The sequence below is a fragment of the Dryobates pubescens genome, chromosome 11, assembly GCF_014839835.1.
Source record: "Dryobates pubescens isolate bDryPub1 chromosome 11, bDryPub1.pri, whole genome shotgun sequence".
Lineage (NCBI taxonomy): Eukaryota > Metazoa > Chordata > Aves > Piciformes > Picidae > Dryobates > Dryobates pubescens.
The window spans coordinates 35,085,751-35,109,103 of NC_071622.1; the positions used below are offsets into that span (position 1 = coordinate 35,085,751).

Below are 23,353 nucleotides of genomic sequence, written 5' to 3' on the forward strand. Positions count from 1 at the left end.
CTGGTTGGCTTTCTGCACACTGCTGGCTCATGCTGAGCTTCTCATTCACCAGCACCCCCAAGTCCTTTTCTTCAGGGATGCTCTCAAGCCAGTCCCTGCCTCAGCCTGTATCAGTGATTGGGATTGCCCTGACTGAGATGGAGGATACTAGTACTCCTAGAGTAGTTCTTATTAATCTAAGCACAAGGATATCCGGCGATTTCTTTCTCTTATGGCTCTAGGCCAAATAATTATCTGCAAGCAGAAAGAAGGCTCAGAATTCACTGTACCATTTACTATGACTAAACTTGGGCAAATCTGGATATGACCTGGAAGCTGCACATTCACATTTGAACATGTCCAGAGAGGGAAACTCCACAACCACCCTGGGAAGCTTGTTCCAGTGTTGTACTGTTGTAGTTCTACTGTTGCATTGAAAACACAATTTCATCACAACTGAATTTATAATGAAGAAATGTCCAAGCAAAGATAACAAAGCAGCCATGAGGCATGAGGAGTGTAATGTCCACTTTGAGAGTAACAGGCCAAAAATAAAACCCACCAAAACCCTCCATGGAAGATACAATTAGCATCCCATGTTCACAGGATCACAGGACATTAGGGGTTGCAAGGGACCTCAGGAGGTCATCAAGTCCAACCCTCTGCCAGAGCAGGACCATGGAATCCAGCACAGGTCACACAGGAACACATCCAGATAGGGCTGGAAAGTCTCCAGAGGAGGAGACTTCACAACCTCTCTGGGCAGTCTGTTCCAGTCCTCTGGGATCCCTATTCTATTCTATTCTATTCTATTCTATTCTATTCTATTCTATTCTATTCTATTCTATCCTATCCTATCCTATCCTACCCTATCCTACCCTACCCTACCCTACCCTACCCTAAGTTCTTCCTCATGTTAACGTGGAACCTCCTGTGCTATAGTTTCCATCCATTGCCCCTTATTCTGTCACAGGATGCAACTGAGCAGAGCCTGTCCCCTTCCTCTTGACCCCCAGCACTTAGATATTTATAGACATCTATTAAATCCCCTCTCAGTCTTCTATTCTCCAGACTCAAGAGCCCCAGGTCTCTCAGCCTCTCCTCATAGGGCACATTAGGCTCCTGCAAGCGGGAAAGTTCTGTGAATCATAGCTCTCAACAGTTCCTACCCACGACAGCAGATGCAAGTGTCCTGCCAAGTAGTGTTTAGAAAATCTAGAAAGAAAATATATCCTGCAGCATTTGGGAGCATGTCAAAATTCATCAGGTTTTCTAAGAAATATTTTGGCACTGGTGCCTTGAACCTGTGGCCCTCAGCCAGCTACTTCCACTGAAATGAACGATATCAAAAGGAAATTTTCTCAGCAACATGCTATTTTCCCCTTTAAAAGGGACAATACAGCACAAGGGCTCAGGTATGAAAGAACACAGTGCAGCTCTTCAAATTATATCAAGCAGACAATCAAATCTCTCAAGTGCTGACCATTAGAAATTGTACTAGACAGGCATAAAGCTGAGAGATGGCAAATCTCTGCAAGGCAGTGACTTGGGATTCCATGTAAGCGTGCAGACTGCTGTTAGTTGAAGAATAAACCCCCCAAGATTAAGTCATCCACTTAAAGAAACTTTCTCTACCAGACTCAGTTTCCCTTGACAGGAATTATGGCAACAGTAAAGCCATTCAAAAAAATGATTAATCTGCTTGATCAACACAGGAAAAAGGCACAGAATGAAATTAAGAGTGTGAGATGCTCCTGGCCATGGCAGGGAGATTGGAACCACATGATCCTTGAGCTCCTTTCCAACCCTAACAATTCTATGATTCACAGGATCACAGGATATTAGGGGTTGGAAAGGACCTCTGGAGATCTCTGAGCCCAAACCCCCTGCCTGAGCAGGACCATAGATCTAGCAGAAGTCACACAGGAATGCATCCAGATGGGGCTTGAAAGTCTCCAGGGAAGGAGACTCCACAACCTCTCTGGGCAGCCTGTTCCAGTGCTCTGTGACCCTCACAGTGAAGAAACTCTTCCTCATGTTGAGGTGGAACCTCCTGTGCTGTAGGTTGGATCCATTGCCCCTTGTCCCATCCCAGGGTGCAAGTGAGCAGAGGTTCTCTTCTCCTTCTTGACTCCCAGCCCTCAGATATTGATAAACATTTATTAAATCCCACCTCAGTCTTCTCTTTCCAGACTCTCAGCCTCTCCTCAGAGGGCCTATGATTCTCTGTTTGCTGACCTGGAATCTAGACAGCATGACAGCAGTATGAGACAGCAGATAAAACTATGACTATTTACATTCCACAGAAAGGACACAAAAAGTGTTCATGCAGCTTTCCAAGCAGCACAAGTCAAAAGATGGCCACACTTGCTATGCTTCTGAAGTTTCTTCTGTGCTTCTAAGGTAGGGGTTGTTTTTCCTCAATTTTTCTACTTGTTACATCTTTCTAGGATCCTTATCAAGCAGTTCAACATGTTAAAACTCTTCCTATTAACAAGTCATTCAAACTAACCTGAAGAGCTGCCAAAACAACAACCATTAGGAAAAGCACAGTCTGAACACATCCCTCCCTCTTCCCATGCTTGCTGGATATTTTGCCTGGCACAGTGAAAGCCAATTCACTTCTCTGATCTATTTCTTAAATCATAGAATCAGCCAGATTGGAAAAGACCTCAGAGATCATGAAGTCCAACCTATTACCTAATACCTAACACCTCCTGACAACTAAACCAGGGCTCCAAGTGCCTTTTTTGAACACCTCCAGGGATGGTGACTCCACCACCTCCCTGGGCAGCACATTCCAAATGACAATTACTCTTTCTGGGAAGAACTTTCTCCTCGCTTCAAGCCTAAACTTCCCCTGGTGCAGCTTGAGACTGTGTCCTCCTGTTCTGTTGCTGGTTGCCTGGGAGAAGAGACCAACCCCCACCTGGCTACAACCTCCTTTCAGGTAGTTGTAGAGAGCCATAAGGTCACCCCTCAGCCTCTTCTCCAGGCTAATCACCCCCAGCTCCCTCAGCCTCTCCTCACAGGGCTGTGCTCCAGACCCCTCCCCAGCCTTGCTCTCCTTCTCTGGAGATGTTCAAGAGTCTCAATGTCCTTCTTAAATGGAGGAGCCCAGAACTGGACACAAGACTCAAGGTGTGGCCTAACCAGCGCTGAGCACAGGGCAGAAGGACTTCTCTACTCCTGCTGGCCACACTATTCCTGATCGAGGCCAGGATGCCATTTGCCTTCTTGGCCTCCTGGGCACACTGCTGGCTCATGTTCAACTGATGTCAACCACCATCCCCAGGTCCCTTTCCATTTGGCAGCTCTCTAGCCACTCAGTCCCCAGCCTGTAGCACTGCATGGGGTTGTTGTGGCCAAAGTGCAGAACCCGTCACTTAAGACTTGTTAAATGCCATCATACAACTGATGCTTGGGTGTTTGGGGTTTTTTTCACTTACCTCTTTCTTCCTTGTAAATTCTATGAGCTATCTTGTCCAGCACACTTATTTTCTGGCTAAATGTCTCCATGTAATTGTTCATTTCTGTAAACACTTCAGGACGATTTTTCGCTCCTCCTCCTCTTACTGATGACGCCACAGCTCTGACTGTCTGCCCCATCCTGCTCAGCAACCCAGGGCCCTGTTTCTTGTGTGAGGAGAGTTCCTAAAGACACAACAAGACAAGTTTCCTTCTAAGTGCTTTTTAAAAATAATGCATAAAGACTTTTGATTTATTTTTTTCAAGCAGATTGCTGTGGGTTGGATTTTCCCCTCCCAACAAATCAGAGGTTTTACCCCCAGAACAAATTGTCCACACTAGCTCAGAATTTTGGAAGTCAAAATGAAATTGGATTCACAAAAAATGGACCAAATATGAAATTATAAATACATAGATATTTATATATATTCACAGTTCAACCACATCAGAAATATTTCCTTATACAATAACTCAGCTCTTCCCCATCCCACCCCTCTCTGGACGAAGCCCAGAGAGGCTGAGTACAGCCTGCAGCTTCCCTACCCTCCCCAGTACCTCACATACAGAGCCAAAACAAAGACTACCCAGGCAGGAACAAGAGAGGCAAGCAGCAAGCAAGCTAGAAGCCACAGGAAGAAAGTAGAAAGAACTCTCTGTTTTCAGACACAAAGAAATTTGCAGAGCCAATGAAATGAAATAAATCTATCTCTAATATTCTGTCCACCCCCCCCTCAGGCATTTTGTCCATCACATGATGAGGAACCTCTGGAAAACTCTTATTTACAATTAAGCATAGCTTAATAGTGTAACACAAATCTACATACATAAACCTCTGTGTGTCTTTTTAGTGTCCAAATCTTACTTTAAAATTATTGGACCAGTGTCAGAACTGTAAGGTCCTGTGTTTATTAGCTAAGCTCTTCTGGGCAAACACAGGCACACTTGCACGTGAACCAAAGAATGTAAGGATGGAAGGCACTTCAAAAGCTCATCCAGTCCAACCCCACTGCTAGAGCAGGAGCACCTAGAGCAGATCACACAGGAACACATCCAGGTGGGTTTTGAATAACTCCACAACCCCCCTGGGCAGCCTGTTCCAGTGTTCTGTCACCCTCACAGGGGAAAAAAATTCTTCCTCCTGGGTCCATGGAACTTCCTATGCCTCAGCTTCCACCATTGCCCCTTAGGCATCATCCAGCAGAGCCTGGCTCCATCCTCTTGGTACTCACCCTGCACATCTTTATCAACAGGAACGAGGTCACCTCTCAGGCTCCTCCTCTCCAAGCTACAGAGCCCTCAGCTTGCTCAGTCTCTCCTCATAAGGAAGATGTTCCATTCCCTTCATCACCTTTGTGGCTCTGTGCTGGACTCTCTCAAGCAGTTCCCTGAGGTCCTTCCTGAACTGAGTGGCCCAGAACTGGACACTCCAGCTGCAGCCTCAGCAAGGCAGAGAGGAGGGCAGGGAGAACCTCTCTTGACCTACTAACCCCAGCCCTTCTAATGATTAAAGATAGTGGAGAACTCCTACCCTTTCATTCCTTAGGGCGAGTTAGCAAGTTTGCAATTGAGCTTTCTGAACGGGAAAGCAGAGGTAATGATTGCAGAAATTAGTCACTGAGAAAAGCAAACAATGTTCCCACTGGAATTCTTTTCATATGTTGCTAGAACAGTGTCTGCTGAAGTTCAGAGGCAGAATTTTCTGAGGAAAACTTTCAGCTGGACACATAGTGCAAAAATACACCAGGGAATTCAAATACTGCATTTTTGCAGCAGTCTCATAAAAGAACTTTTTGATTAAATGCAAAAAATGAATAATTTCAAGTACTACTTTCTTATGTGTAAAGCAAAAAGCAGGAATCATAGAATGGGCTGGGCTGGAAGGACTCTCCACAGCTCATCTAGTCCGACCTCCCCACAGTCAGCAGGGACACCCTGAGGTAGATCAGGCTGCCCAGGGCCTCGTTGAGACTCACTTTGAATATCTCCAGGGAAGGGACCTCAAACACTTCCCTAGGCAACCTGTTCCAATGTTCCACCACTCTCATAGTAAAAAACTTGTTCCTAAGAGTTGAAATATTGTGAATTTGTCACAAAAATACAAAATGCATTAACATGACCCCACCTGGAGCACTGTGTCCAGTTCTGGAGCCCCTGTTACAAGAAGGATCTGAAGGTGCTGGAAGGTGTCCAGAGAAGAGCCACAAGGATGATCAGAGGGCTGGAGCTCCTCTGCTCTGGAGACAGACTGAAAGAGTTGGGATTGTATGGAGAGGAGAAGACTTCAAGGAGACCTTCCTGTGGCCTTCCAGCATCTGAAGGGGGCTATAAGAAAGTTGGGGAGGGACTTTTTAGGGAATTAAGTAGCGATAGGACTAGGGGGAATGGATCTAAGCTAGAGAAAGGGAGATTTAGGTTAGATGTTAGGAAGAAGCTCTTCCCCATAAGGGTGGTGAGACACTGGAACACGTTGCCCAGGCAGGTTGTGGCAGCCTCATCATCCCTTGAGGTTTGTAATGCCAGGCTGGATGTGGCTGTGAGCAACCTGCTGTAGTGTGAGATGTCCCTGCCCATGGCAGAGGGGTTGGAACTAGATGATCCTTGAGGTCCCTTCCAACCCTGACAATTCTGTGATTCCTTGAACAAAAACTGCTTTGGAAGGTATTGCCATAGGTATGATTACCAAAAGCATTGGACTACAGGTTAGCTCAGGAGATGAATGTTCCATAAACCCCCTGCCTTCTCCTGACTCTTCTGTAACAAGCCACGGGTGGTTGCTATTGAGTACTGAACTAGGGAGACTCCTGATACAGTCTCCTAACACAACACAGGGCTTCACATAACTGTAAACAAAGTCATTTTACCCAGGCCTGTACAGTCAGAAAAATTTTGAAGTCTTCATTAAAAGTTAAGGTTGGGTGATCAGCGATGCGGTTCAAGAATTTATGCAGCGCTTTCCTTCGAGTCTCAATGAATTCCTCACTGAATCGCTCCACCATGCCTTTCATGATGAATTTCTCAGGCAATGGCTAAGGGAAAAAAACAAAAGAGAGAACTATGTTGTAGCATTTGGATAACATTGGGGGTTAGTGGAATAAAAAGAGAAATAGATTACAGCATTTGGGTTACATAGAGAGGGGCCTGGGGGTGATTGACAGCCGCCTAAACATAAACCAGCAGTGTGCCCAGGTGGCCAAGAAGGCCAACAGCATCCTGGCCTGCATCAAGCATAGTGTGGCCAGCAGGAGCAGGGAGGTCATTGTGCCCCTGTACTTTGCATTGGTTAGGCCACACCTTGAGCACTGTGTCCAGTTCTGGGCCCTTCAGTTTAGGAAGGGCATCGAGACACCTGAATGTGTCCAGAGAAGGGCAACAAGGCTGGGGAGAGGCCTTGAGCACAGCCCTATGAGGAGAGGCTGAGGGAGATGGGATTGTTTAGCCTGGAGAAGAGGAGGCTCAGGGGTGACCTCATTGCCCTCTACAACTACCTGAAAGGTGGTTGTAGCCAGGAAGGGGTTGGTCTCTTCTCTCTAGCAACCAGCACCAGAACAAGAGGACACAGTCTCAAGCTGTGCCAGGGGAGGTTTAGACTCGAGGTGAGGAGAAAATTCTTCACAGTGAGAGCTGCTAGCCATTGGAATGTGCTGGGCAGGGAGGTGGTGGAGTCACCGTCCCTGGAGGGGTATAAGAGGGGATTGGACGTGGCACTTGGTGCCATGGTCTAGCCATGAGGTCTGTGGTGACAGGTTGGACTCGATGATCTTTGAGGTCTCTTCCAACCTTGGTAATACTGTGATACTTTAAAAGTAGAAATCTGTTGTAGCATTTGGGTAGTAATGGGGTGTTATAATAAATACATTGTTGCATTTGGGTAACTTTGGGGTATTGTAATAAAAAGATGAATCTATGGCAGCATTTAGGTAACATTAGTGGTATTGCCATAGAAATATATTGTGGCATTTGGATGCCGTTAGGGGTATTACAACAGCAGTTCTACCTACTAAAACCCCATAGGTATACCTGGTAAAATCCACCCCCAAAAAACTGCTACAAGATTATCATATTCCAATGTGCTGTAGCATGGTTCTTGTGGCACACAGTGGAGAACACCAATAGAAACAAGACAAGAGATAAACTGCTGCAGAAAAATCACTGCAAATGGCACAGCTACAAAGGTTAAAAAATAACCTCTGTGGTGGCTTTCATTATCGCATGCAAACAAAGCTCCTGCAAAAAAGGTTATTTAATGCTGGGGAGATGTCAGAGGCTAATGCAAGACCTCACACATCTCTGCAGAGAACTGGAGCCATCTTGGAAAGAAAGAAAAAGAACCGAGGTTGAAGCAAACGAACAGGAATAATCAGTGTTGGATGTGCTTCTTCAAGTCTGCTCTTCAACCAGAGGAAGTCCTGATACCGCCTGCGAACTTCATACTCACTGGAGTCAAATTCCCCACGAGACGTCTGGAAAGCAGAGGCCAGATAAACAGACCCAGGTTAGAATGCCAGGGAAAAAAAAAACCACAACAAAATAGCTTTAGATTTTGGAGAAAGACAAGTAGATGAAAGGAATGCATACATGATTTATTTTACCACTGTTTTTATTCTATTTTTTTAATTCTATTTATTCCATTCTCTTTCACCCCATTCTCTTTCTTTCACTCCATTCTCTTTCACTCCATTCTCTTTCTTTCACTCCATTCTCTTCCACTCCATTTGTTAATTCCATTCTTTTTCATTCCAATTTTTTTTTTTATTCTAGTCTCTTTTATTCAATTCTATTTTATTTTATTCTCTTATTCCATTCTCTTTCAGGCCACTGTTTTTGTTCTATTCTCTTTTATTCCATTCTTATTTTTATTCTATTCTCTTTCATTCTATTCTCTTATTCCATTCTTTTTCAGGCCACTGTTTTTTTCTATTCTCTTTTATTCCATTCTCTTTCATTCCATAGTTATCTTTATTCTATTATCTTTCATTCTATTCTCTTTCATTCCATTCTTATTTTTATTCTATTCTCTTTTATTTGATTCTCTTATTCCATTCTTTTTCAGGCCACTGTTTTTGTTCTATTCTCTTTTATTCTATTCTCTTTCATTCCACAGTTATTTTTATTCTATTCTTTTTCATTCCATTCTCTTTCATTCCATTCTTTTTCATGCCACTGTCTTTGTTCTATTCTCTTTCAATCCATTCTCTTTCATTCCATTCTTATTTTTATTCTATTCTCTTTTATTCTATTCTTTTTTCATGCCACTGCTTTTGTTCTGTTCTCCTTTATTCTATTCTCTTTCATTCCATTCTCTTTCATTCCATTATTATTTTTATTCTATTCTTTTATTCTATTCTCTTATTCCATTCTTTTTCAGGCCACTGTTTTTGTTCTATTCTCTTTTATTCTATTCTTTTTCATTCCACTCTTATTTTTATGCTATTCTCTTTTATTCCAGTCTCTTTTATTCTTTCTTACTCTACCCTTTTTTACTCTATTCATTCTATATTTTTTTCTTAATTCTCTTTGGTTTTGCTACTCTTTAAAGCACAATGATCAACTACTTCAAGAGACAAAAACACATCCCATTTTAGCAAGACATCAAAGTTCTGCAAGCACTAAGCTGCACACACAGTGGCAGATAATAATTAGCCTAGCACAATGTTTCCAAAAGGTTAGACTCATTACTTCAGTGCAGCCTTTTCCTTTTAGTAACCATGGTTATGTTCATTACTTTTAGGGTGCTTCTTTTAAAGTGATTAGCAATCTGCAAGTAGGAAAACTCCATCTCTTTCTCCAGCATTTTGGAAAAAAACCTTTACATCCTGCCAACCACTGGTTCCAGTAGAACTGGTTCTCTGCAAGGCCCCATGCTGTACCCCAGGGCTGCCCATCTCCTCACCCCAGCACTCCCCAGCTGCTCTTTCCCCCAGGCCCTGCCTGGGTCACGCTGTTTCCACTGCAGAAAGGTCACAACACAGCTGCCATATCACAGTAGACCTTGAGCTGTGTCTCCTCTGAAGTGAACCCCAAGGTAGCCTCAGTGCCCTGGACACCCTGGCCTGCCCATGGATGACTGTGGCAGTTTGAGCTAGTCCCTAGCTTGGACACTAACTAGGAAATGCCCAGACTTTGAGTAAAAGATAAATAACGTTAGGGATTAGACACAGGATGATAACAATAGGTAGGTTAATGTAATCCCATTGGTGTATTGGAAACCTTACATTTCACAGCACAGTTTGTCTACCCTCTCTTTGCTGCTCTCTCGCTGCTTCAATTTGGGTTTTGGGCACTGCCATTCTCCCTCTAACGGTGGGCTTCTCTGTTTTGGCTTCTATAAAGGTACAGGGGGAGTGGAGAGGGAGTGTGTGTGGTTGTGTAGCCTTCTGGGGCCCTTTTGTCCCCAGGAGGGGATAGAACAGCTGAACTGGGGTGCATGGGGGCTGTTCTGTGTTAAGCTGTGCACTTGCAGCCCAGAAAGCAAATCATATCCTGGGCTGCAGCAAGAGAAGCATAGCCAGCAGGTCAAGGGAGGTGATTCTCCCCTTCTATTCCACTCTGATGAGACCCCACCTGAAGCACTGTGTCCAGTTCTGGAGCCTCTATTACAGGAAGGATCTGGAGGTGCTGGAGCATGTCCAGAGAAGAGCCACAGGGTGGGCTGGAACTCGTCTCCTATGAGGACAGACTGAGGGAGTTGGGGCTGTTCAGTTTGCAGAAGAGAAGGCTCCAAGGAGGCATTCTTGTGGCCTTCCACTCTCTGAAGTGGCCACAAGAATGCTGGGGAGGGACTTTTAGGGTGTCAAATAACACTTCCTGTGCTGGTTAATGGATTCTGTGTTCCATCACCAATTCCAGTTTCACAGCCCTTTGGTTAGAACTTGCCAATGAACCTTTAATGCCCAGAAAAAAATGCTTATTCATGTGTTGCAAAATTGTCAGACCATGAGATTTATATAATCATTGCTCTGCCTTCTAGAATGGAGCTCCAGGCAGCCCACATTTTCATGAAGGTGCCCTTTCTATCATTCATGGCTCTGCAGAGATTTTGAACACAATGCAAGTCGGCTCCAAAATCCTCAAAACATGCTTTGGTCATCTAAACATTTTTGAGGGCTGAACAAAGAGTGGTTGTCAATGGGTCCATGTCTAAGTAGAGGCCAGTGAGAAGTGGAGTCCCTCAGGGATCAGTACTGGGACCAGTCTTGTTTAACATGGGCAGTGATATTAAGGCACCCTCAGCAAGTTCACCAGTGACACCAAGCTATGTGGTGCAGCTGACATGCTGGAGGGAAGGGATCCATCCAGAGGGACCTGGACAGGCTGGAGAGCTGGGCCCAAGCCAACCTCAACAAGGTCAAGCTCAAGGTCCTGCAGCTGGGTCAGGGTAATCCCCAGCACCAATATAGGCTGGGTGGGGACTGGCTTTTTAGTGTGTCAGGGAGTGGTAGGACTGGGGGGACAGAGTAAAACTAGAAATGGAAGCCTCATCCCTGGAGGTTTTGAAGGCCAGGCTGGATGTGGCTGTGAGCAACCTGCTGTAGTGTGAGGTGTCCCTGCCCATGGCAGGGGGGTTGGAACTGGCTGATTCTTGAGGTCCTTTCCAACCCTGACAATTCTCTGATTCTATGTGGGAGGAAGCAATCCACCTCACTACAGGCCTCTTATACTTGCCTGAAGAAAAAAATATTCTCTCATCTACATGAACATGCAGAAAGTGAAAATTACTGCTAGCAACCTAGTGAGGATAGCTCTCTGTCTAACCTTTAAATATTTGATGAGTAAATGATATCTCCTCTTATTTAAAGATGAATAATTCCCATTTGAAAATTTGGATTTAAATGAATCTTTTAAAAATAACTCAAAGTACAATAAATTAGCAGTGCAATTCTCCAATTGCAGCCTGCAGAATATTTGCTGGTAATCCCAGAAGATTACAGAATCACAGAAACATTCAGGTTGGAAAAGACCCTCAGGATCACCAAGTCCAACCCAGAACCCTACTCTACAAGGGCCAGCCCTAAACTATAGCCCCAAGCACCACATCCAAACCACCTTTAAACACATCCAGACTTGGGGACTCCACCACCTCTCTGTGCAGCACATTCCAATCCCTGACCACTCTTGCTGGGGAAATTGTTTTCCTAATGTTCAGTCTAAACCTACCCAGTGGCAGCTTGAGGCTGTTCCCTCTTGTTCTATCACTAATCACCTGTGAGAAGAGACCAGCACCAACCTCTCCACAATGTCCTTTCAGGTAGTTGTAGAGAGGTCTCCCCTCAGCCTCCTCCTTTTCAAACTAACCATCCCCAGCTCCTTCAGTTGCTCTTCATCAGATTTACTCTCCAGGCCCTTCACAGCTTCCTTGCCCTCCTCTGCCCTGGCTCCAGCACCTTCACATCTCTCTTGGATTGAAGTGCCCAAAATTGGACACAATACTCAAGGTGTGGCCTCCCCAAAGCTGAGTACAAGGGGACAATCCCCTCCCTGCTCCTTCTGGACACAGCATTTCTGATCCCAGCCAGGGTGCCATCGGCTTTCTTGACCACCTGGGCACACTGCTGGCTCATGTTCAGTCGCTTGTCCATTAGAACCCCCAGCTCCCTTTCTGCCAGGCAGCTCTCCAGCCACACTTCCCCAAGCCTGTAGCCTGGCTGCTCTCACAGGGCTGACTTTTTCCTTATTCCCAGTAAAAAATTAGCATTCAGGGGAGTTTAGAAATACACTTCTGTTGTTTCCTAACATTACTTCTTCATTGGAGAATTGTGGCAGTGTCCCCAGAAATGAGATACATCTGCAAATGGGAAGCAAATGTCTATGTGATAGTGGGTGATGTAATTACAAAAGAATGAAACTGAGAGGCTTTGTAGCAGGTAGCATTTATGCAAGATGAAAGACTGCTAGCCTGCAAGCTGATCTCCAAGTCATAACTGCCTGGGCTAATATAATCTCTTTGAACTGAATCAATCTTTCTGCTGTTTCATATTCCTGCTGAACACCACGACAGAAAATGTTCTTCTGGCTTAGAACTAATTTGGCTGTTGAAAATTAGCTCTTTTCTGAGCATTAAAAACCCCACAGAAACTAAGCACCTACCTATGTGTGGAGATTTGTATTTTTTTAGACTCTACTGCAGAGTTTCACAGGTTTAGCAGTCTATAACTCATGGCAAAATGAAGAGTATAGAATCAAAGAATAGACTGGGCTGGAAGGGACCTCTAAAGGTCACAGAATCACAGAAACATTCAGGTTGGAAAACACCCTCAGGATCACCAAGGCCAACCCAGAACCCTACTCTGCAAGGGTCACCCCTAAACCATAGCCCCAAACATCACATCCAAACCATCTTTAAACACATCCAGGCTTGGGGACTCCACCACCTCCCTGGGCAGCACATTCCAAGTCCTGACCACTCTTGATGGGAAAAAATTCTTCCTAATGTCCAGTCTAAACCTACCCAAAGACAGCTTGAGGCCATTCCCTCTTGTTCTATCATTAATTACCTGGGAGAAGAGACATCTAGTCTGAAGAAGGTCATTTAGCCTAATGTCCCCACAATAAGCAGGTTAAACTTAGTAATACCTCAGAGAATGGTATACAAGAAGAGTGAAAATGCTACAGCTGCTGTTAATGTAAGCCACTATAGACATGAGCAGATGCTTACCTTTGTGAGTACTCTGTATGTAATAAATGTTTCAAGGGCTGTGATGTGGCTTTCAGGATCATCCACTGTAATGAAGAGATCTCTCTGTTCTGGTTCATCTTCAAATTTATACTGGTTTATCATGGATGAGAGGGATATGGGCATTGAAGGACTGAAGGAGTTTACTTCAGCCAGTGATGCGTCCTACAGATGAGACAGGAGAACCACATCAACACAGCACAACACACAAGTGCAAACAGGTATGTGTCAAAAGCTAAAATGGCAAGCTTTGAAGTATCACAGTACAATAGAGACTGGAAAGGACCTCCAGAGATCATCCAGTCCAACCCCCCTGCCAAAGCAGGATCACCCAAGGCAGTCTGCACAGGAATGCATCCAGGCAGGTGTTGAACGTGTCCAGAGGAGACTCCACAACCTCTCTGGGCAGCCTGCTCCAGGGCTGTCACCCTCACTGTAAAGTTTCTCCTCATGTTGAAATGAAACCTTCTATGTTCAAGTTTGTATCCATTGTTCCTTGGCTGATTACTGTGTAGCACCCAAAAGAGCTTGGCCCCCTCCACTTGACACCCACCCCTCAGATATTGATAGACATGGATCAGATCCCCTCTCAGCCTTCTCTCCATACTAAACAGCCCCAGGGCTCTCAGTCTTTCTTCACAGGGCAGATGCTTAACTGCCCTAATCATCCTCCAGGCTCTCCCTTGGACTCTCTTCAGCAAGTCTCTCCTCTCTTAAACTGGGGAACCCCAAACTGGACACAGGATTGCAGGTGTGGTCTCAGCAGGGCAGAGCAGAGGGGGAGAAGTACCTCCCTAGCCCTGCTGGCCACACTTTTCTTGCTGCACCCCAGGATCCCATTGGCTCTCTTGGCCACAAGGGCACATTGCTGTCCCATGCAGAACTTGCTGCCCACCAGCACTCCAAAGTCTTTTTCCATGGAGCTGCTCTCCAGCAGGGCAGCCCCTAACCTGTCCTGGTGCCTGCTGTTATTCCTCCCCAGATGCAGGACCCTGCACTTGTCCTTATTGAACTGCATGAGGTTTGCCTGCACCCAGCTCTCAGCCTGTCCAGGCCACCCCCCAGTTTTGTATCATCAAAGAACTTGCTGAGGGTACTCTCAATGCCCTCAGCCAGGTTGTTGATAAAGATATTGAACAAAACTGGGCCCAGTACAGATCCCTGGGGAACACCACTGGCCACAGGCCTCCAAGTTGACTCTCTGCCACTGATGACAACCCTCTGAACTCTGTTGTCCAGCCAGTTTGCAACACACCTGCTGGACCAACCATCTGTGCCACATTTCACAGTATCACAGTGTCAATAAGGTTGGAAGAGACCTCAAAGATCATCGAGTCCAACCTGTCACCACAGACCTCATGACTAGACCATGGCACCAAGTGCCACATCCAATCCCCTCTTATACCCCTCCAGGGACGGTGACTCCACCACCTCCCTGGGCAGCACATTCCAATGGCGAACGACTCGCTCAGTGAAGAACTTTCTCCTCACCTCCAGCCTAAACTTCCCCTGGCGCAGCTTGAGACTGTGTCCTCTTGTTCTGGTGCTGGTTGCTAGAGAGAAGAGACCAACCCCTTCCTGGCTACAACCACCTATCAGGTAGTTGCAGAGGGCAATGAGGTCACCCCTGAGCCTCCTCTTCTCCAGGCTTCCTGAGCTTTACTATGAGGATATTACTGGAGACAGTATCAAAAGCCTTACCAATGTCGAGGTGTAAAACTAATAAAAGAGCAGATGAAAAAACTACATAGCACATGGCAAATCTATTTCTCTTTTCAGTATTTGCTTCAGTGAGGATGCAAGAAATGAGAGTTATTCTGATACTGATGAAAGAGCAAAATGCTACCAATTGACAATGTTATGCATAGCTAGAAAGAGAACTTGCCTATGAATGCTAAAATTAGTTATGAATCCAAGCCCCCAGTAATTGTGTAGGATACTTACCAGTTTTACAATCATAGACTCACAGAACTATAGCATTGTTAGGGTTGGAAGGGACCTCAAGGATCATCCAGTTCCAACCCCCCTGCCACAGGCAGGGACACCTCACACTACAGCAGGTTGCTCACAGCCACATCCAGCCTGGCCTTAAAAACCTCCAGGGAGGAGACTTCCACCACCTTCCTGGGCAACCTGTGCCAGTGTCTCACCACTCTCATGGGGAAGAACGTCTTCCTAACATCCAATCTGAATCTACTCATTTCTAGTTTTGTTCCATCCCCTCCACTCACATCACTCCCTGACACCCTAAAAAGTCCCTCCCCAGCTTTCTTGTAGCCCCCTTCAGATGCTGGAAGGCCACAAGAAGGTCTCCTCAGAGTCTTCTCTTCTGCAAACTGAACAACCCCAACTCCCTCAGTCTGTCCTCATAGGAGAGGAGCTCCAGCCCTCTCTGGACATGTTCCAGCACCTCCAGATCCTTCCTGTACTAGGGGCTCCAGAACTGGACACAGTGCTCCAGTGGGGTCTCACCAGAGTGGGGGGAGAATCACCTCCCTTGACCTGCTGTTTTTAAAATAAGCCTAACTACTGTTTTGCTGAAGTGGAAAACCACTTTTTGATAGCATCAACCACTTCCACCACAACTCTCTCAGAATATGCCATAGAAGCTGCTTCTGCTCATTGTGGTGGTGAACACTGAAATGCTGAGAATCACAGAACATTAGAGGCTGGAAGGGTTCTCCAGAGATCATCAGGTCCAACTCCCCTGCCAGAGCAGCATCACCCAGGGTAGTCTGCACAGGAATGCATCCAGGTGAGTTTTAAATGTCTCCAGATAAGGAGACTCCACAACCTCTCTGGGCAGCCTGCTCCAGGGCTCTGAGTAGAAATTAGAAACAGGGAAAGTATCTCATTTGCTCAGTTGTAAGCCTGGGTGAGGTCAACTAATCTAAATTTTTGACTGATAAAGTGACTAGGAAGTAAATTAAATTCAATAATACCACAAAAGTATAATAAATAATAAATTACTTATTATTATAATAATAATAAATTAAGAAACCACCAAAAATAAATGTAATAAAATAATTATCTGAAGGGGGCCTACAAGAAAGCTGGTGAGGGACTTCTTAGGATGTCAGGTAGTGACTGGGGGGAATGGATCCATGGTGGGGGAAGGGAGATTTAGATTAGAATCAGGAAGAAGTTCTTCCCCTTGAGGGTGGTGAGACACTGGAGCTGGTTGCCCAGGAAGGTGGTGGAAGCCTCATCCCTGGAGGTTTTGAAGGCCAGGCTGGATGTGGCTGTGAGCAACCTGCTGTAGTGTGAGGTGTCCCTGCCCATGGCAGGGGGGTTGGAACTGGATGATCCTTGAGGTCCCTTCCAACCCTCACAGTTCTATGTTTCTGTGACTTTAAAATTGATCACTATTTTTTACATAGAAAACCTTTTAATATACTTTTTCCTATTATATCCAATGCAATGGAAGTATTCTTTAATCAAATGTTATAATTAATCTCTTTTCCTGCAGTTTTCTAGGAGTGCAATTAGGCTAACACTAATTATCAAGTGGCAGAATGTTGCCCTGTCTAGTTCCTCACTAACTATGGAACAAGGAGAAATGGGATGTGGCGAAAGAGAAAGAGGAAACTGCTCAAATGATCTGAGTGGAAATGTGGGTACCCACAGAAACCAGAAACACAACATCATCCCAAGGCTGACCTTGGAATGAAGAGCACACCCCTGCAGTACTGCTGAATAATAGAATAATATAGAATAAACCAGGTTGGAAGAGACCTTCAAGATCATCGCGTCCAACCCATCAACCAATCCAGCACCACCCAAACAACTAACCCACAGCACCAAGCAACTCCAGAACAGATGCTCCAGAACAGATGCTTTTGTTCATTTGAATTCACAGAATCACAGAAAACATCTGGTTGGAAGAGACTTCAAAGCTCATCCAGTCCAGCCCTAGACTAGGTTTAGGGTCAACACTAAACCATGTCCCCAAGCACCAGTTCCACAGGCTGCTTGAACACCTCCAGGGATGGTGACTACAGCACTGCCCTGGGCAGAACATTCCAATAGCTGAGAACCCTCTCTGGGAAGAAATATTTCCTAGTATCCAGCCTGAACCTCCCCTGCTGCAGTCTGAAGCCATTTCCTTGGCTCCTGTCTCTTGCCACCAAGGAGAAGAAGCTGCCCCTTCCTCACTCCAACCTCCCTTCAGGGAGCTGTAGAGAGCAATGAGGTCTCCCCTCAGCCTTCTCTTCTCCAGCATGAACAGCCCCAGCTCCCTCAGCCTCTCCTCATAGCCCAGGTGCTGCAGGTCCTTCTCCAGCCTTGTTGCCCTTCTCTGGACAGGCTCCAGCCCCTCAATGTCCTTCCTGTAGTGAGGGGCCCAGAACTGAACAGAGCACTTGAACTGTGGCCTTACCAGTGCTGAGCACAGGGGGATGATCACCTCCTGCCCCTGCTGCCCACCCTGTTTCTAACCCAAGCCAGGATGCCATTGGCTTTCTTGGCTACTTGGGCACTGGTGGCTCTTATTCAGTCGACTGTCAACCAGAACCCCCAGGTCCCTCTCCGAGTCACAGCTTTCCAACCACACATCCCCAGGTCTGTAGCCTGCCATGGGATTGCTGTGACCCAGGTGCAGGACCTGGCACTTGACCTTGTTTAACTTCAGTTAGCCTTGGCCCAGGGGTCTAATCTGTGCAGGTCCCACTGCAAAGTCTCCTGTCAAGTGGATCAAAACTCCCTCTGGAACATCTTCTCCGCTCTTAGTCTTTTCTTGCCTTAAACCTTCTTGTCTACTACCACTCTTCTCCTTTGTTACCAATGTAGTCCCACAAATATGGAGTAAAAATTTGTATTGAGAATGATGCACAGACAGCTCTGATCTACCAAGTTCTCCTGTTCTTTGAACAAGGAGAGAAAAGCAGGATGGGAGAGTAAAGCAGGTGTTTTAAATACTATATAGCTGCTTACCTGTATAAGTCTATGTCATTTTATCTTCACTCACCATGTTTCTACACAATTTCTATACTGCTATCTAGCCAGCGTTGTCCTGAGTGGTGGAGGATAACTAGAGGAGCTGTTTTCACTGCCTGCTAGCACTAGCTGGCCACACTCTAGATGAAGAACAAGGACTACAAGTTCAGAGCAGCCCAAGTGATTAAAAGTGCTGAGACAATGGGAAAGAAAAATGCTTGTGAGCATGTAAGGGGCTTGATTGGCCACAGAACTCGAGGAATAATGACTCAGCAAGGCCAAAATTGGATCAAGGCAAATGTGTTTTCTATTTTCTCATTTTCCATGGGTCATTAACTCCTTAACATTTTGTGCCTCCTCCTAGGCCGCCACCAAAGATTGCTCCCTGCAGAAGCAGGTTTCTGAAAGTGCATTTGTATATGGAAGGGCTACAGCATTGATAACAATGTTAAAGAGCACAGGTCCCAGGACAGACCCTTGAGGGACACCACTGTCACTGCTGTACATCTGGAATTCTATAATTACAAAACAGAGGCAAACACTGTAAAACAGTGTTTGAAAGAAGCGCTGATAAAGATTTTACGCATTAACCAAGGTCCTGACAGCTTTGTCAATGCTAGGTCACTGTTACCAGCTAACAAGAAAGGCAAAGATTAACTGAATGGGTACTGCAATACATATGGTACTCTACACTTGGAAGAAAGCATGTGGAAAACGTTGTATTGGTGTGACTCATGACTCAGCCCTGAGAAGTTCTTGTGCAGTCTTTCTAGCAAAGACTTTTTCCACAGTAATGGAAAACAGGATAAAGTGCAATGCGTGTCAGATCATGAAATGCTTTATCACAGCTGCCAAAGAAGATGCTAGTTTGTAAGAGCTGGGATATGCCCCAGGCTATCAGGTCAATGGTTTCTGATACAGTCAAGTTAAATGTCTTATGAATTTTCATACAATAAAAGCCCTGTGTTTACATCTTGAGTAATAACTGTGGGTATTGAAGTTGACAAGTTTTAAGAATCTCATTTTTCACCATTTTGGTAGCTGGTAGATGTCACTGACTAAAGGGAGAAAGATTAAGTCGACGACAGTATTGGGCACCAAGCACCGCACTGCCGCTGCTGTCCCGCTTGACCTGCCAACGCTACACCACTGCCTTAAGGGCAGCAATGTGAGAAACACCATTAAGACACAATATAAAACAAAGTGGTCCTGGAATAGTGTGTTATGGAAAAATCAGTTTTATCAAACTTAAGTCTGAAACTGCATTTAGCCTGCCAGCTTCCCCTCGGTTCATGAAATGTGACCAAATGGGGGGTAATCCACTGTGGTGGGTTGAAATTATCCTCCAAGTGTTTTGGACCCCACCCCAAATAAAATTTCCAGACCAGCTCAGTTGGAAGGCAAATGAAGCTCTATTTACAAGCAAAACTACAATCCAGAAATATGAAATGCAATGAGCATGCACAAAATATACAACATTTACGTATAGTCACAATTTACAGACAACACAAGAACCCCCATGGACAAAACCAGGGGCTATCAACAGCCTCCCCCTCTCTGCTCCCTTCCCCCCACCACCCTGTACAAGGGAAAAGAGAGGAAGCAGAGCAGAGAGTAACTTATCAGTACTTAGCCACAACAAGAACACAGCCAAAATCAGCAACAGCCGAGCAAAAGCCACCAGCTGGTATCTGCTAGAGCAAAGAAGCCGAAAAGACAAAGAGTTAGCTTACACATCTAAATTTGTTAGTTATCAGGCCAATGGGATTATTTAGACCTTACAGTTATTTTTCTTTTGCATCCAGTGGTAATTTATTTACATTCCACCACTTTCTACTCAACCTGTGGAAAAATTTCTTAGGCATCAGCCTAAAACTGCCACAACCACTAAGCAACTTCACAGGTTGTAATCAAATTGCACCTGAAAACAAACTGAATTTCTGGTCTATGTATATATATACACACACACATATACATAGACATATATATATATATGTGTGTGTATATATACATGTGTGTGTGCATATATAACTAACCACTAACTGCAGGTCTCCAAGCTTTGGAAAGAATGCTGTTATTTTCATATAGCAGGACAAAATTTCTTGCTTGCAGGAATAAGTAATCACCTGGCACGCATTAATAGTACTTAAGATTTAATAGAGGTAAGAAGTGCTTGGCATTAATCCCAGCAGCAGAAATTTAAATACAGAGGTATTTGCCATATAGCAGCAGTAACCTGTACCAACTGCATTTGCTGTTATTTTCTGTTCTATCTATTTCCCAAGGAGCACCATTTTTGACAAGCAAGCAGATTAACTGTCAGCGTGCTGCATCGACAGGTAGATACCTGCATGCACAGCTGCCTAAGCTCACCTAGTTCAAAGGATCCAAGGTAAAAAAAACCAACTAAAATGGTATTTTAGCACTGCTTTTGCATGCAAGTTCAGTGAATTATTCATCTCTTTATGTCAAATCAAGACTGCTTTCCTAGAAAATATAACTGAGCTAGACCCTGGTTATGTTTCAGACAAAAAACAGATAACGTGGTGAAATTTAGCCTGACCTCTTGGTTAAGCTTAAGCCTGACCTCAAGCTAAAGTTAAAGACTATTAAATCACCTAATAGCCCCTTCTGGCCTTAAAATCCATTAATTTCAAGTATTTTGCTACAGTCAAAGTTTCCATAGCTTCTAAGAATAAAGCTCGTGTTCCAATGTTTTTACTCACTCATGCCCCCCCCTCAAAAAGGTTTATAGAAATACATCCACCCCGCCCCCCCCCAAAAAAAGACATCTAATTCATATGACAACTGGTCCAACTGAAAATCTGGTTAGTGTTGCATTTTCAAATAGGAAATCAGCTATTTCTCTTCAGTGTCACACATCCTGTCACACAACACGTAAGAACTCTCAGGAGGTAAATGGGGCCTTAGCCCCCTGTGTAGATTTCTTCCACCTTAGCTGTATGTCCTGATGTTATCTTTTAGAGGCTCTCTTGACAATGCAAACAGAGCCATGGTGTGCTCTCATCTTTAATGGCCAAGAAGGGAAGCGGCAAATCTTGTCTTATCCGAATCATTACAATTTATGTGACTGCCACACCACACTCCCACTTCTTGTGATTTCAGATCAGCAAGACCGACAGGCACACACCTTGCTAACCCTGTGCTCTCTGAACCCCATTGTATGGTCAAATACATTCATTTTATTCCCTTCATCAAAACACAGATGTAAGCTTCCTGAGCCTCCTGTGTGAAGGTGCTAGACTCCCCTTCGTCTTTCAAGAGAAAGCTGCCACTTGGCAATATTTATTTATATTTAAACAAAACGGTAATTACTAAATACAACCGCTCATTTAAATTGCGGATACATACACGGTGCGTGACAAAGGTGGCGATGAGAAGGTTACAGCGAGCCCCGATTTCGACGCAAATTTAAGGTAAAAGCAGTTATGCCTCGCACAGCTCATCCGATGCAGCAAACCTCCCTTTTTCGTACCCAAGAACGTGTTACCCGGGGCTCTGCTGAGCGGCCCGGGCTGTCGGGGGCAGCGCTCCGGCCATGGAGCATCGGAGACTTCTGCTCGGGCAGCGGCAGGGTGCCGGACCTGCCCCAGCCTGGCGTGCACGGTCCGCGAGCAGGGAGTGGAGTCTGCCCGGCCAAGTGCAGGGCAGGCTGGCGAGAGACTGGCGAGAGACTGGCGAGAGACCGGGATGAGACCGAGCTGGGACCGCGAAACCTCCGCCACCGCCACCCAGGGCGGGGCCGTCCCGTCCCCCCGCACCGCCGCGGCTCGAATGGCACATGGCAGGACAAAGTGCCGGCCAACGAGGCAGCGGTGGAACAGCCCGCCTGCCCCCGGCGCCACCCGCACCGACCCGGGGCAGAGCGCCGCCGTACCTTGCTGAACACCTCCAGGTCGTCGTCCTCCTCATCGTCCAACGCAAGCACCTCGGCGGCGGCGAGCAGCGGCCCCCGGACCCCGCAAGGGGCACCCGCGGTGGCATCGGCCTCGGCCCCTCCCTCGTCGCCAGGGGCAGGCTGGGGCAGCGACGGCGCCGATTCCCGGCCCTCTGCCTCCATCCTCCCCTACCAGCGCGGGCGGCCCCGCCACAGCCGCTACCCGGGGGGCCGCAATTGGCCGCCCGCTGCTCCCCCGCCCCTTGCCCGGCCCCGGCCTGCCCGGGGGGACTCGCCCAGTGCGCAGGAGTGGAAGCGGCGGGGACAAGAGGGCAGCTCTGCCCTGCCTCGCTAGGAGGAAGCGGGAAGCGAAGCCGAGAAAGGGATGTGCCTCCTGGCAGGCTCGCAGCCGGGGCCTGCCCCTCGGAGGGCGGTGGAAACGTGCCGGATGGCTGCAGCCCCCACAGAGGCTGCGGCCTCCGGCACACTTCCACAGGCGCTTGCATGGAGGCTTGGGGGCGTCGCGCTCGTTCGCGTGTCGCCAGCTCCCCGCTTTGGCCGCTTCCGAGGTTGCTGAGCGATTGGACGCGACCGGGCGGCTCGGCCGGGCGCAGTCGGGCAGGGGTGAGCCGCCCTCGGGGGCGGGCTCGGGTGGCGGTGCCGCCGCTAGGCTGGGTCGTTGTGTGTTCTGTGCCTCGGGTTAGAGAGCCTGGTGCGGCCAAACAGCCCCTGGCGTTGCGCTGTCGCTCAGCGGGACTTGAACAGGCTGGAGAGTTGGGCATGGAGGAATTTAATGAAGTTCAGCAAGGGCAAGGCGAGAGGCTAGCACTTGGGAAAGAACAAACCCATGGAGCAGGATTGGTTGAGGGCTGACCTGCTGGAGAGCAGGGAAGAGGAAAAAGACCTGGGGGTCCTATTGGATGGGAGGTTGACCATGAGCTCGCAGTGTGCTCTTGTGGCCAGGAAGGCCAATGCCATTCTGGGATGGATTAGAAGGGCTCTGGTCAGTAGGTCGAGAGAGGTTTTCCTCTCTCTACACTGCCCTGGTGAGGCCACATCTGGAACACTGTGTCCAGTTCTGGGCCCCTCAGTTCAGAAGGACCTCAGGGACCTGCTTGAGGGAGTCCAGTGCAGAGCCACGAAAATTATTAGGGGAGTGGAACATCTTCCTTATGAGGAGAGCCTGAGGGAGCTGAGGACTGTAGCTTGGAGAGGAGGAGTCTAAGGGCTGACTTCATTCATGTTGGTAAAGATGTGCAGTGTGAGTGCCCGGAGGGTGTAGCCAGGCTCTGCTGGGTGATGCGCAGTGCCAGCACAAGGGGCAATGGGGGAAGCTGAGGCATAGGAAGTTCCTGCTCTGGCAGGGGGGTTGGACTAGATGATCTCTCAAGGACCTTTCCAGC

The 23,353-nt window shown here is 46.7% G+C and overlaps 1 protein-coding gene across 2 annotated transcripts in view; it reads right to left on the minus strand.

Moving 5' to 3' along the window:
- The window catches only part of SNX7 (sorting nexin 7), a 56,064-nt gene extending 33,668 nt beyond the window's left edge, over positions 1 to 22,396 (minus strand). Inside the window, exons 1-5 of one of the 2 annotated variants that reach the window (XM_054165046.1) lie at positions 21,951 to 22,395; positions 13,100 to 13,282; positions 7,797 to 7,907; positions 6,309 to 6,473; positions 3,429 to 3,633 (exon numbers count right to left, since the gene is read on the minus strand). In XM_054165046.1, coding sequence (XP_054021021.1) covers positions 3,429 to 3,633; positions 6,309 to 6,473; positions 7,797 to 7,907; positions 13,100 to 13,282; positions 21,951 to 22,133 — 847 coding nt within the window. In that variant the 5' untranslated portion in view covers positions 22,134 to 22,395. Of the gene's footprint in view, positions 1 to 3,428; positions 3,634 to 6,308; positions 6,474 to 7,796; positions 7,908 to 13,099; positions 13,283 to 21,950 lie in introns of both variants that reach the window. The other variant, XM_054165047.1, reaches the window with a different exon arrangement.
- Between the last annotated feature and the right edge of the window lie 957 nt (positions 22,397 to 23,353).